This window comes from Papaver somniferum, unplaced genomic scaffold (genome assembly GCF_003573695.1).
Source record: "Papaver somniferum cultivar HN1 unplaced genomic scaffold, ASM357369v1 unplaced-scaffold_137, whole genome shotgun sequence".
Lineage (NCBI taxonomy): Eukaryota > Viridiplantae > Streptophyta > Magnoliopsida > Ranunculales > Papaveraceae > Papaver > Papaver somniferum.
Genome location: NW_020622934.1, coordinates 1,431,762 through 1,446,460, shown reverse-complemented (window position 1 = coordinate 1,446,460; position 14,699 = coordinate 1,431,762). Strand labels below are relative to the sequence as shown.

The window sequence follows — 14,699 nt, the reverse complement described above, 5'->3', positions numbered from 1 at the left end:
ACAGTCCAAATAATTAGTTGGTCGTGTCATATTATAGTATGTTAGTTGGTCGGGGTCACTGTAGCGTGTTTAATTAGTTGGATCATAGTAGCCGGAAGAGGCCGGATCCTACGGCCCCGACGGTCGAGTAAATTCAAAGGAAGATGTAGTGCCCACATTTAAATTAGTGTGTTAGTTGGTCCTTTCTATAATAACCGGGAGCATATTTAGTTAGTCGATTCATAGCAGAACGGTCCCAATATTTAGTAGGTTGTGTCATATTATAGTGTGCTAGTTAGTCGAGTCACTGTAGCGTGTTTAATTAGTTGGATCATAGTAGCCGGAGGGGACTGGGTTCTACGGTCCTGGTGGTCGAGAAAATTTAAAGGCAAATGTAGTGCCCATATTTAAATTAGTGCATTAGTTAGTCCTGTCTATAAAATCCAGGAGTATATTTAGTTAGTCGGTTCATAGCAGAACGGCCTCAATATTTAGTTGGTCGTGCCGTATTATAGTGTGTTGGTTAGTCGGGACACTGTAGCGTATTTTATTAGTTGGATCAGAATAGCCGTAGGGGGCCGGTTCCTACGACCTCGGCGGTCGAGAAAATTTAAAGGAAGATGTAGTGCCCACATTTAGATTAGTGTGTTAGTTGGTCCCGTCCATAATAGACGGAGCATATTTAGTTAGTCAGATCAAAATAGAACGATCCTAATTTTTAGTTGGTCATGTCATATTATACCGTGCTAGTTAGTCGGGTAACAAAAGAAAGGTCCCAATATTTAGTTGGTTGTATAATATTATAGTGTCCTAGTTAGTCGTTTCATGGTAGCGTGTTTAATTAGTTGGATCATATTAGCCGGAGGGTCCGCGTCCTACGGTCCCGGCAGTCGAGAAAATTTAAAGGCAGATGTAGTGGCCACATTTAAATTAGTGTGTTAGTTGGTCCTCGAGTAAATATTTAGTTAGTCGGGTCATAGTAAAACAATACAAATATTTATTTGGTCGTGTCATATTATAGTGTGTTAGTTAGTCGGGTCAATGTAGCATGTTTAATTAATTGGATCATAATACCGGAGGGGCCGGGTCCTACGGCCCTGACGGTCGAGAAAATTTAAAGACAGATGTAGTGCCCACATTTGAATTAGTGTGTGAGTTGGTCATGTCTATAATAATCGAGAGCATATTTAGTTAGTCGGGTCATAGTTGAACAATACTATTACTATTTTGTTAGTCGTCTCATATTATAGTGTGCTAGTTAGTCGGGTCACTGTAGCGTGTTTAATTAGTTGGATCATAGTAGCCGGAGGGGACTGGGTTCTACGATCCTGGCGGTCGAGAAAATTTAAAAGCAAATGTAGTGCCTATATTTAAATTAGTGCATTAGTTAATCCTGTCTGTAAAATCCAGGAGTATATTTAGTAAGTCGGGTCATAACAAAACGATCCCAATATTTAGTTGGTCGTGCCATAGTATAGTGTGTTGGTTAGTCGGGACATTGTAGCGTGTTCAATTAGCTAGATCATAATAGCCGGGAGGCGCGGTCGAGAAAATCTAAAAGCAGATGTAATGCCCACATTTAAATTAGTGTGTTAGTTGGTCCTTTCTATATCATGAGCATATTTAGTTAGTTGAGTCATAGCAGAACGGTCCAAATATTTAGTAGGTCGTGTCATATTATAGTGTGCTAGTTAGTCGGGTCACAGTAGCGTGTTTAATTAGTTGGATCAGAGTAGCCGGATAAGGCTGGGGCTTATCGCCTCGGCGGTGGATAAAATTTAAAGGCAGGTGTAATGCCCATATTAAAATTTGTTTGTTAGTTGTTCCTGTCTATAAAAGTCGGGAGCATATTTAGTTAGTCGGGTCATAACAGAACGGTCCCAATATTTTGTTGGTCGTGTCACATTATAATGTGCTAGTTAGTCGGGTCACAGTAGCATGTTTAAAAGCCCCGGCGGTCGAGAAAATTTAAAGGCAAATATAGTGTCCACGTTTAAATTAGTGTGTTAGTTGGTCGTGTCTATAATAGTCGGGAGCATATTTAGTTAGTCTGATCATAGCAGAACGGTCCCAATATTTAGTTGATTGTATCATATTATAGTGTGGTGGTTAGTCGGGACACTGTAGCGTGTTTAATTAGTTGGATCATAATAGCCGGAGGGGGCCGGGTCCTACGACCCCGACAGTCGAGAGATTTAGAGGCAGATATAGTGCCCACATTTAAGTTAGTGCATTAGTTGATCCTATCTATAATAGTCGAGAGCATATTTAGTTATTCGGATCACGGTAACGTGTTTAAGAGCATATTTAGTTATTCGGATCACGGTAACGTGTTTAATTAGTTGGATCAGAATATAATAGTCGAGAGCATATTTAGTTATTCGGATCACGGTAACGTGTTTAATTAGTTGGATCAGAATAGCCGGATCATATTTGGTCAACCGGTCAGTATATACGCATAAAATTTAGTCGTCCAGTAATGAATGAGGCGATTAATTTGACCCGACCCGTAAAACATCAAGACGGCAAGATTAAATTTAATAAGATTGTATTGTTCATTGAATTTTATATACCAAAAAGTTTGTACCAACTCTATATTGTTCCATGAGACTGTATACAATTAATTAAACTGTTGCGCATCGTACATTCCATGAACCATAAACCTAGTAGAATATTATAAACAAAAAAGTGTATAGGGAAAGTATCATCAATGTTATTAAAAAGGACCCTAATATTTAGGATTCACAACTTCCTGGAAGAATCAAGTCTTTCTGTCGTATTAAGTTTCAGCCATTAAAAAAAACACCAATTTCAATAATTTACTTTAAAACGTAAACACCATGTCCAAACAGGTGAGCATCCATCAAGAGCACGACGAAATGGTAAAAGGCATTTGGAGAACGGCTCATCTGGAGAATGGGGAATAAATGAGCGAGTATAAGCTGAACCGAAAACGGATGAGCATCCAGCTGGGGAACGATGAACGTTTGAACTACCAGCAGGGGAACGGGCACGACGAACAGGTGAGCGACGAATTGGTGAACAACCACTGGTGATCGAGCAGTATATCACTCATGGTCAGGGCTTCAATCCTTGTTGCTCGATGGTCCCTTATCTGTCATAAACTTGAATGTTTTCCACTCCATTATCCGGACTCGGTCTACTTCTTCGATGCCCTGGACTTCTACTTCTAGATCAACTATATTCCCTTCCTCTTCTAAGAATATCATCCCTACCACCTTGCTAGCTTTCATACTGAGGTCACATTCAACAGAGACACCCTGCCAACATCTTACTATAATAAACCACAAATGAACAAATCAACTATCCAGTAGCGAGATATATAGAACCAACTTACCTAAGAATTATAACATGCGATACCTTACCATAGGGCTCAAAATGCTTTTCAATGTCACATGCTCAATTGAAACAAACGGAAAAGTCCCACAATTCAATCCTGCGAAGCAGACCCAAGAAATTTAGCTGAGATAAGCATACACATTACAAAGAAAACACACAATTTCATACTTTAAACCAATGAAGAAAAAAAATGTTCCTTCTCAAGTATTAAGTTCAGCAGAGAATAGCTTCCTAGATGGGAATTACATGTTCCACCGTTAAACAAAGGATTTCCCAAAGAAATACTTTAAGATAATGAAAAACATGATTAGATGTTAATCCGAACGAAGAACAGAGCTTAACCGTACTAAAGAAATATAGTATAAAATTAGAAGATAGCCAATTAGCACTTCTGAATCACAAATTTACAATCTGAAAAGACATGAACTTGAAATCCAAAACCTTAAACTAACGAAGGACGGAAATTATAATCACCATAAACATATACCTCAAGCCCACGATTGTCAGTTATGAATTCTGACACTCCTTCCAGTTAGGCCTATTTGTAACTTGCACATTTGTCAAGCTTCTCTGAATCAACATGAATAAGGGGATTAGATGACATACATGGTATTCTGAATCAAACAATATATTTCCAATCTGATTGCTGAGTTCGTGGTATTCTAAGAATGTGAAACCTGCTTACTAAAAAAAAAGAAAAAAAAAAGGAAAAGCTTTTTGGGAAAGAGAAAAGCAAACACAATATCCCGGATAATTCGATGCTCAAACACCATAGTAGCCGAAGTATCTTTCTATATCCTATATTTAGAATTGTTACCTTCTTCTTCTCTGTGTGATTCTCTTATGTCATCGGTTAGCATGCAACAGATTTAGATAATGAAATTTCCTCTTCTCTATCTATAAACTTCCCACACCTATTATTATCCTTGACTAAGGCAGTGATACTATCCTGAGTTCTTACTATGTAAATTTACTTTAAATATTTTTTAGCAGCATTGGTCTGAATGTCAATTATGTTTAGAATGAACAGGTTCATTTCAGTGGAGCTTTGGGGAGATCACCGCGAACAGATTTAAGTTTATTGCAAAAGGTTCTGCTATTATGAGTTTTAATACATTAAACTTGCGGTGGAAATCATTTGCCTTTAGATAATTTCGTCTGAGATAGCACACACTAAGACTCAGGTCGTTCAGGTGTCAATTGTCTACATGTAGTGGCACAATGGAAAAGAAAAGCATAAAGAGAGAGATCTACTGATTTAGGAGATTGAGTTACCGTGTCATGTAGAATCATACTGATGATGTTTTTTTATCACTCCCACGTCAGTCCCGTTAAAGATATTCCCAACACAACTACTGTAGCAGAGTTCGTCTTTTAAAAATTCACGTGGATTGCAGCTCCCCTAAGATATGATTGCGTTCGATAAGTTCTCATATCCTGTAACCCCAAAAAAACACTTTTCCTTGCCTTCAAAGCTCAAATAACTACCTAAAAGTTCTCATATCCTGTAACCCCAAAAAAACACTTTTCCTTGCCTTCAAAGCTCAAATAACTACCTAAAAGGCTAAAACCCCAGCGAGAAACCAAACCAAGATAAAAACCCATACTTCATGAACTACCAAAAAGTGAATTTGCCATAATGAGAAAACAGTAGTAAAGTAGAAAACAGTAGTAACCTTACCGTGGTTCTAAGCTGAGATTAGATTCATTGTGTACATATTCTGCAATCAGAACACCCCAAACATCAGATAAAGAAAAAATATCAAGACGAAATCAAACTCGAATGAGAGTGAAGAGGAAAATTCAACAGAAAATGGAAAGAAATAGGCCAAAACAATGAAATCTGCAATCAAAATCAAATCAACAAACCAAATAATGAATAAGAAATGATTGAAACAGGTGCAGACCACAATCTGCAACTCCAGTCCCAACTGGAACCTACTTATTAATATAATGTGCATAAGTCCAAATTCCGAAAACATAATCACAGTTTGGAGTCCTTACATTTTTTTCAATGAAGAGCAAAGCTGCAGCTCAGGACCAACAATCCTCAGCAGATCCACAACTGCCTATTTCAAATCACCATTCCTGAATTTAACATAAGCAAGCAGAACCCATCACTCAATGACACCTATATGTTATAATCCACCAGAATCAAGACATCAACTGCAACTGTAATTATTCACCCAACAGCATGTCCACTAAAAAGCTTGAACTGAAAATCCTAGGCATTCATCTAAATCAACAAAACCCAGAAACCAATCCTTGCTTCAGTTCACCAACTCGTCAAAACCCAATTCTTATATTTCAACACAAACCATGAATATCAACTCATATCTATTCTCGATTGAAACCATGAACTATGAGCATCAGTTGCAAGCTCATCATCTGTAGATGTGAGTTATATTGTCCACCCATTCAATCATATCGATATTAGTAGCATAATGTCCTGAAAAACTTAAAGTTTGATAGCTTGTCATGACTGCCACATAAAAAACATGACTGTACCTTACTTGAAGATGGCCGAGCAACATCATAATATTAGTTTTCCTAGCTTGATTTGGTTAGCGTTGATACATCTAACATGATATGTTTTTCGATGCAAACAAACACAGATGTACGAATGCTAACCAAGTTCAGCTAGGAGCAGCAGTTTGCGTCAACACCAGTCAGGAAAAAAATGGAATTTCACTTTTGGTCCAATAAATGGATCGTGTACTTTATCCTACATATTGATTTTGCTACATCCAGAGACACACACAGTTCCCAATTAGAATATTCACGCACCTCATGTTATACACCATCCATAGCATTGATCTCGACGTGCACCTGAATTTGAAAGAAAAATATCTTTAAAAATAAATAAGTACTTTGAAGTAATAATCTAAATAAAAATAACAAAAAAAAAAAGCATTACTATTGCGCAACTACATGTGTGAACACTCCGCAGCAAAATTCTGGTGTCGTTATAAACACCCAAGACTATAAAATTGCATGTCTTTCCTTTAGTTAGAAAAGATTGCTCTGGACATGTTTCAACAACTCCATGTCGTATCTACGCGTTTAAACAAAGCTAATTATTTAATCCATACAATAAACCTGTTACTATTCCACAATTCACAAACCACAATAATTGTTTGATACACAAACAGGGATTTCCAATCCTGAAAAAGTTGCACAGAATGACTAACGTACCAGCTCTCTTTCTGCATAGATTTTTTGGTGGCATCCATTGCAAGTCAGATTAAAACATCCCTTGCTCTCAACCAACCCAACGTTTATTTCCTTGCACATGGACGTCTTTCCTTGTTGTTACGTAAAAATCATCGAACATAGTACAATATGTACACCATTAAGTTCTTAAAGCATGTGAGACGATATGAATTACTTTGTTATGTGGGTCTCTTAACATATTGGTCGCATCAAATACTGAAGTCTTGCGTCCTGTGTGATTCAAGGAGATCAATGATTAGGATGGAAACATTCTTAGAGTAAAACAATGAAGATACCTCACCTTGCACCAATTATAGCAGTGAGATCATCTCCCGTTCAAATAATAGTGGCAGTAAAATCAAACTCCGTCAGCAAACAAAGTCATCAATGAACTCCGTTATGAGTTTTCTCTATCAGCCACCAGTTACCGTCATCAATACCTCATACCAAATTCGAGCAGCAAACAATTATTCTTCACTGAACTCTCGGCATAAAACAACCTCACAGACTCATTTAATCCATTCGACCACAGAATCATCAATAGCCATCACAGGCACATTCTACATCATACCAATTGAATTGAATTTAATCACAGCTCTTACCTATGTCCAGTGCTTCATTGAATTGAATTTAATCAAAACTAATAAGATTTAAGGCAACTGGAGGAGGCATTGACATTGGTACACTTGAAAGTGTTTTTCCGGCAGCAGCATTCTTTTCTATCTGCAAGATGATAATTAGGACAACAATACTCTTTGAAATGACAGAAAACAAAGATAACCACAAAAAAATTATGCATACCTCAGCTAACCCTTCTTCTATGTATGTTCGGAATGCATTGCTCGCATTCTGAAGTTGGGAAATTATATCAAAACCTGGCATGGTCTTAAAAAGTGAGAATTAAGCTACAAAATTCCGATGATCAAAAAGATAAAAAAAGCTTACGCCAGCAGCCTGCCAGTGATGACCCAGTGTAACTCCTGTAGTGTACGACGGGGTATAGTTGAGTAATCCGGTATAATGTTGCAACGATACGGATACGGTATCCGATACAGGATACCAATACGTTACTAGGATACACCAACAAAAAAATGGTAATACGGCGATACGGAATACTCAATATTAATCTGTAGTCTTAAAATATATATATATCATATATGAGATAGAAACATAACAAAATACATACATCTGTTTGCATGATCAAAACATATATAAGTTAGTAAACTTAGCAAAATACATGCATAGTTGTATAGGCAGTACAAAAAGTCAAAAAATCACTGCATATACTTCAACTGTCCACTTATCTTTTTGGTCTCACTGAAATGTAGCTATAGTTTCAGACCTGTAGCTCAAATGTCCTCTGAATCACCACTTGGTGGCAGAGTGTAACTAGGTTTATCAAGGCTTAAGTTTGCTAATTCTTGTTCGGTAGGTGCTCTCAGACTAGATTCATCATTTTGAACATCCCAATATTGAGTTGGCCCTTTGGTATATCTATCCTCTTTTCTAGATAACAATCTCAGACTACTATGAACATACACCAGATCTTCTGCTCTTTCTGGATCAAGCTTGTTGCGCTTTGCATTTTGAATTTACGAATACGTTGACCAATTTCTCTCAGCACTAGAAGCGGTGCATGGTTGGTTCATCAACCTGTCAGCCAACTTAGCTAGCAAAGGTGCAGAAGATCCATAGTTGTTCCACCATGATGCAGCATCTTCTGTATTACTATCTCTTTGAGAGATCCAACTAGAGAAGCCCAGACTGCATCCAGAAAATGCACCATACTGATCTGTAATTGCTTTTCTATCTTCCGAGCTAGTAAACAATCTCTCAAAGCAAGTGTTTCTACCATTTGATAACTCCTCATCACGATGTGGATGAACACGATTCAACCCACCTTCAATCCATTCATCACTGTAGAATTTTGGATTTAAACAATGAGCCAAACATATTAGCGGATTGTTGCTCTTGTTCATCTTCGCACAAGAACGTCATGTACTTGATCATAAAAAGAAGATGATCCTGTTTCAAGATTTTTATCCTCATGTTCATATATCACTAGCCTTACCCTTTCAATCATGGTATCCCACATATCATACACTTTGTGCAAAGATGGTTTGTCAGTGTCGGTGAACCTCAAGAAATCAACAATTGGTGCAGTGAGATTGATCAAGTAACATACCTTTTCCCACCAATCATCATCACAAATCCTATTCTTAATCAGTAGTGCCTTAGCAACGTCTTCCCCTTTGTAATCTTTCCAATCTTTGTCCATCACCATAGCCGACAAAGCTAATTTAACTTCAACCAAACGGAGCAACATAATCAGGATAGTAGCAAACCTTGTTTCACCATAGCTCAGCAACTTTAGTGTAGCATATTTCTTGTAAATTGTTAAAGCTTTTGAGTGATTCGTAATAAATATTTTTACTGCTCTTCCTTCTGTAACCAGGTCTTGCATCCACTGAAACTCTTCAAATCTTCCTTGGTGTTTGGTTGTCGGCTTGCACTAGCACAGATCTTTCAAGGCCAAGTTCAGTGTGTGTGCTACACATGGAGTCCAAAAGATATGCTTGAAAGTGTTCTCCACTTGCATAGCAGCTGCCTTGCACACAGGTGCATTGTCGGTAATCAATTGTACAACATTCTTAACCCCAACTTCTTCAATGGTGTTCTTAAACAAACTAGCCAAGTAGGCAGCATCCTTATAGTTTCCTGAAGTATCAACTGCCTTCAAAAACACAGGACCACTACTAGAGACTCCCATGAAATTTATTAGAGGTCTACTATTATTGTCAGACCATCCATCACTCACAATCGAAACACCATTCCTTTTCCATCCACTCTTGATAGGTATTAACATCTTGTCTACATTCCTTTTCTCTTCTTCCAGGAGTTTAGTGCTCAATCTCTGTGCACTAGGTGGAATATAACCTACAATGTTACTATTTGCTGCACATTGGATCATATCTCTGAATAATGGAGAACGGATATTATTAAAAGCTATACCACAACCAAAGAAAAACCTCCCAATTGTATGATCCAGCTTATCTCTAGCACTCGCATTAAACAAATTTCCGTAAGCCTTATCACCTTTTCTTGCCACAGTTCCATAATTTTCAACACCTGGTAATGGAATAAGACTACCTGTTTTTGTATGTTGGCTTCTCATGTCAGCATCTTCTGATAACTTCTTCAATTCCTCAAAACTACCAGGATCTATGCCCTCACATATCTTAACACCTTGTCCTTCTATACGAAGAAGATGGGCTTTCACCCGAGTATAAGAACCAAAGAATATATAGTTACATATTGTGCACTGGATTTTATTGTTTCCACCACCTTCGTCACTTTTTCCTTGTTTTTCAACATAATTCCAAAGGGGGGTGTTGAGATTTGCGTCTTTTCTTTTCTTGCTCATAGTTGTATATCAGTATCTGGGATAAATAGGGTTTGGGTATTCTACTGGTTTTGGAGGAGATAAAACAGAGAGAGTTAGAGGTAATCAGATAAGTGTTGAGATTAAGAGGAGGAGGAGAAAGTTTGGGATAAGTATTGACTGGAGGGGGTGATGACAGCTGGTGATAAATATCTAACTTTTATTAGTATTAAAGAAATATATGGACAGTTGTTGCTTCTTATCCAACTTTTGGTATTTTAACTTAAAAAAAGGATTATACAGTTGGTATTGGCTGTATTGGACGTATTGGATACACGTATCCATACAATACGTATTGATACGCCAAAAAAAGAAGTTTTGACGTATTGTTGCAACACATGGTATAATCCATACAAACCAGTAGTGCAGGTCTGCTTGTCTCCAATCTTCTTAAATATTGCGGCAAGTTTTAACGTCAAATAACAAAAATTATCAGTAACATAGAAGAAAGTTATATCAAAAACAAATTAATCACGAAGAAGATACAAAATTAACAAAACCTTAAGCTGTGCATCAGAAGAATTTGTAGCAGGTGACAGACTATTGTTCATAGAATTACCCACAGAATTTTGGCCAACAGAACTGACGTTTTGTTAACATCCTGTCTGCAGCAAGAGTCTGGTAGAGTAACAATACTTTGAGGTAAACACCCTAGTTCAGGTATAGCTCTATAGTAAACAATAATAGAATTGTCGATTAAGGTCAATCTAAGCAAGAACGATGGGTTGGGGTTCCATGTCGATTGCAACCATAGAAAGATGACTTTTTAAGTTTTGATATTAACCTTATATATTTTTCTATCGCTACAATTAACCACAGATGATTAAACCTTACTTTGCTTGTGCAACCGAGGTTTGACCAGTGGTGTCGAGGCCGAAACACCAGATCTTCTTTGCAAGATGATCTTTCTAGGACAGTCACACGGAATGAAACAGCAGGGTCAGACTTCACAATTCGCGCACCTCCCATGAAATCGTCCTCATGCAAGTTCTGCAAACAGATTTCAAGATGGAGTTCTCCAGCACCTGCAACAATGTGCTCGCCCGAGTCCTCAACTGTACAAACTACCATAAGATCAGAGTTTGACAGACACTTAAGCCCTTCCACCAGCTTGGGAAGGTCAGAGGCAACATTACACTGCACAGCAACATGGACGAAGGGAGAGATGGAAACTTCATCGCTCTGATAGGATAATCATCACCTTCCTTTTCGTTTGTGAGGGTTGCATTCTTGGTGATAAATTACACTACGACTCATACCAACCAAAAACCTGTAAACACCAACTAACAAACCCATAATCAAAATCAAAAATCAACCCAAAAAATAAATAACGAATAAACTAAAAGCAAAGAACCAAAGAATATAATTTTTGGGTTTATATATGTATACCTTTTTCAGTTCTTCTTTTATTCCTCTTCATCATCATCTTCTTTCTGATTCTACTTAGCGTCCTAAAAATTAAATCGCCTGATAAAATATCAATAAACTGTAGTCAGGGATCAACGAAGCCCAAGATTACAAATCTCAGAGATTTACATGATATATATATATATATATATATATATATATATATATATTGCAGTAGGATGGTTTTAGCAATTACCTGCTTTTCATCTTATTCATTGGCCGCTCTTAGAGGTTCTGGTACACATCAGCTGATGGATTGTAGGTTTGCATACAGTCAATGATAAATACCTGGCAAGCTGTATGAATTTAGCTCCGGATGAAGCTAAATCACTTAAGAAAGAAACTGTAGCAAAACTTGGCAGCAGTAATGAGACTTCATATACATTTTTTTCGGTCTGTTTATACTTCTCTTTCAGTCAGTATAAATATTCGGGTCACTGATATATTGTACATACCTTTGCTAAGTTCCTGCATCCTGAATTTCAATTAACCCACAAAATATCAGTTCCTGTATCAATATGTACATGGAACTATTTGTCAGAACCTAATCCCAGTCACGAATTGTATATATATCCTCAAAAATTTGCCAAGTCAAACTCATTGAAAACTCATACAATACACAAAATCAATAACAAAACCCATAACTGATTTACACAATTCATGATACACTTCAAGAACAAATATATCATCACCAATTCAATATTGCACGTACTCTCACCAACGACATAAATCCCAGTAAAAGATCACCAAGAAAATCACAAAAATCACTAAAACCATACTAAACACATCTTCTTCTCCACCAACAAAAAAAATTCAGGACCTAATTAAGAATTTCTCAAATTATATCACCAAAATAATAATAATCAGGATTTAAAAGTTCTAAACATGGTTTTATCCCGAGACCCTTTTCTTTCTCATGGCAAACTAAATCAGAGAAAACCGAAAAGAAAAAAATTGAATGGTTACATGAAACCCTAGATTTCAAATTCTGAATTCATTACAAAATCAATCACCAAAATCTCTCCTTGGCAGTGATAGAAACTAATTAAACAGACCTAATTCAATGCTTACCTCATTAGCAGCTGCTATTTTTACAGAGTTTGAGATTGACGCAGGGTTAAAGAGAAAAGAGGAGAAAAAGATTAGGGGTAGGTTTCTCAATAAGGATTAGAATAACAATATTAGGGCTAGGTTTCTTCAGAGAGACGAACATACACGTTCGGCAGGAATTGTTGTTGCTGAGATTCGGTGAAGGAGACGAAGAAATAATTCGCAATCAGAAGATAGAGCTGAGGAAACAATGAGTTTATTTTCGTTTCTTTTTATTCGCGTGATGGTCATGGTCTTGATTAACAAATAAAATTCACCGATCCGGATTACTCTAACCACGGCCCAGAACTACTCCCGATAAAAAGAAAAATAAACAAAATCTGACGGGTACGAATTACTCTTCGAATCCTACGGTCGTCTTTATCCACGACATAACCCCATATACTAGGTATCACGCCGGCCTACGGCCGGCGCTCAATCGCTGGTCGATTTTTTCAAATCGAATATGAAGATTTACTTAAGTTTTGTTTATTGTTCATTTATTTGGTCGGTCAATCAGTATCTTCTCATGCAATTTTAGTTTGTGGTCATAACAGAACAATTCTAATATTTAATTGGTTAGTGTCATATTATAGTGTGTTAGTTAGTCGGCTCACAGTAGAGTGTTTAATTGGTTGGATCAGAGTAGCCGTAAGCCGGGACCTATGGCCCCGGCGGTGGAGAAAATTATAGTGCCAAAATATTTAGTTGGTTGTGTCATATTATATTGTGTTAGTTAGTCGATTCACAATAGAGTGTTCAATTAGTTGGATCATAGTAGCCGGAAAGCCGGGAACTACTGCCCCGGCGGTCGAGAAAATTTAAAAGCAGATATAGTCCTAAATATTTAGCTGGTTGTGTCATATTATAGTGTGTTAGTTAGTCGGCTCACAGTAGAGTGTTTAATTAGTTGGATCATAGTAGCCGGAAAGCCGAAGGCCTACGGCCCCGGCGATGGAGAAAATTTAAAAGAATATATAGTGCCAAATATTTAGTTGGTCGTGTCATATTATATTGTGTTCATTAGTCGGCTCACAATATAGTGTTTAATTAGTTGGATCATAGTAGCCAGAGAGCCGGGACCTACGGCCCCGGCGGTGGAGAAAAATTAAAAGCAGATATAATGTCCAAATATTTAGTTGGACGTGTCATATTATATTGTGTTAGTTAGTCGATTCACAATATAGTGTTTAATTAGTTGGATCATAGTAGCCGGAGAACCGGGACCTACGGCCCCAATGGTGGAGAAAATTTAAAAGCTGATATAGTGCCCAAATATTATAGTGTGTTAGTTAGTCGGCTCACAATAGATTGTTTAATTAGTTGGATAATAATAACCAGAAAGACGGGACCTACGGCCCCGCAGTGGAGAATATTTAAAAATAGATAGTCTTAAATATTTAGTTGGTCGTGTCATATTATAGTGTGTTAGTTAGTCGGCTCACAGTAGAATCTTTAATTAGTTGGATCATAGTAGCCGGAAAGTCGGGACCTACGGCCCCGGCGGTGGAGAAAATTTAAAAACAGATAGTCATAAATATTTAGTTGGTCTTGTCATATTATATTGTGTTCATTAGTCGACTCCCAATAGAGTGTTTAATTAGTTGGATCATAGTAGACGGAAAGCCGGGACCTACACCCCTGGCGGTGGAGAAAATTTAAAGGCATATATAGTGCCCAAATCTTTAGTTGGTCGTGTCATATTATATTGTGTTAGTTAGTCGGCTCCCAATAGAGTGTTTAATTAGTTGGATCATAGTAACCGGAAAGCTGAAACCTACGGTCCCGGCGGTGGAGAAAATTTAGAAGCAGATATAGTGCCCAAATATTTAGTTAGTCGAATCATATTATAGTGTGTTAGTTAGTCGGTTCCCAATAGAGTGTTTAATTAGTTGGATCATAGTAGCCGGAATGGCAGTACATACGGCCCCGGCGGTCGAGAAAATTTAGAAGCAGATACAGTGCCCAAATATTTAGTTGGTCGAGTCATATTATAGTGTGTTAGTTAGTCGGCTCACAGTAAAGTGTTTAATTAGTTGGATCATAATAGCCGGGACCTATGGCCCCAGCGGTCGATAAAATTTAAATGCAGATACTGTCATAAATATTTAGTTGGTCGTGTCATATTATAGTGTGTTAGTTAGTCGGCTCACAGTAGAGTGTTTAATTAGTTGGATCATAGTAGCCGGAATGCCGGGACATACGGCCC

General features: G+C 37.5%; 1 protein-coding gene across 28 annotated transcripts; it reads right to left on the bottom strand.

Moving 5' to 3' along the window:
- Positions 1-2,582: 2,582 nt before the first annotated feature.
- Positions 2,583-12,700, bottom strand: LOC113334729. Of its 28 annotated transcripts, none has more exons than XM_026580917.1 (13): positions 12,473-12,700; positions 11,598-11,909; positions 11,384-11,461; positions 7,354-11,264; positions 6,854-7,275; positions 6,535-6,783; positions 6,257-6,394; positions 6,127-6,168; positions 5,344-5,427; positions 4,615-5,060; positions 3,827-3,909; positions 3,366-3,436; positions 2,583-3,274 (listed from the first exon to the last, which is right to left on the bottom strand). In XM_026580917.1, the coding sequence occupies exon 4, from the start codon at positions 9,974-9,976 to the stop codon at positions 9,065-9,067; it is 912 nt and encodes a 303-aa protein (XP_026436702.1). In that variant the 5' UTR covers positions 9,977-11,264; positions 11,384-11,461; positions 11,598-11,909; positions 12,473-12,700; the 3' UTR covers positions 2,583-3,274; positions 3,366-3,436; positions 3,827-3,909; positions 4,615-5,060; positions 5,344-5,427; positions 6,127-6,168; positions 6,257-6,394; positions 6,535-6,783; positions 6,854-7,275; positions 7,354-9,064. The 28 variants fall into 28 exon arrangements, with proteins under 28 accessions (XP_026436702.1, XP_026436704.1, XP_026436705.1 ...); XM_026580919.1 differs by having other exon boundaries at positions 6,271-6,394; XM_026580920.1 differs by lacking the exon at positions 6,257-6,394 and having other exon boundaries at positions 4,615-4,903; positions 5,021-5,060.
- Positions 12,701-14,699: the final 1,999 nt, after the last annotated feature.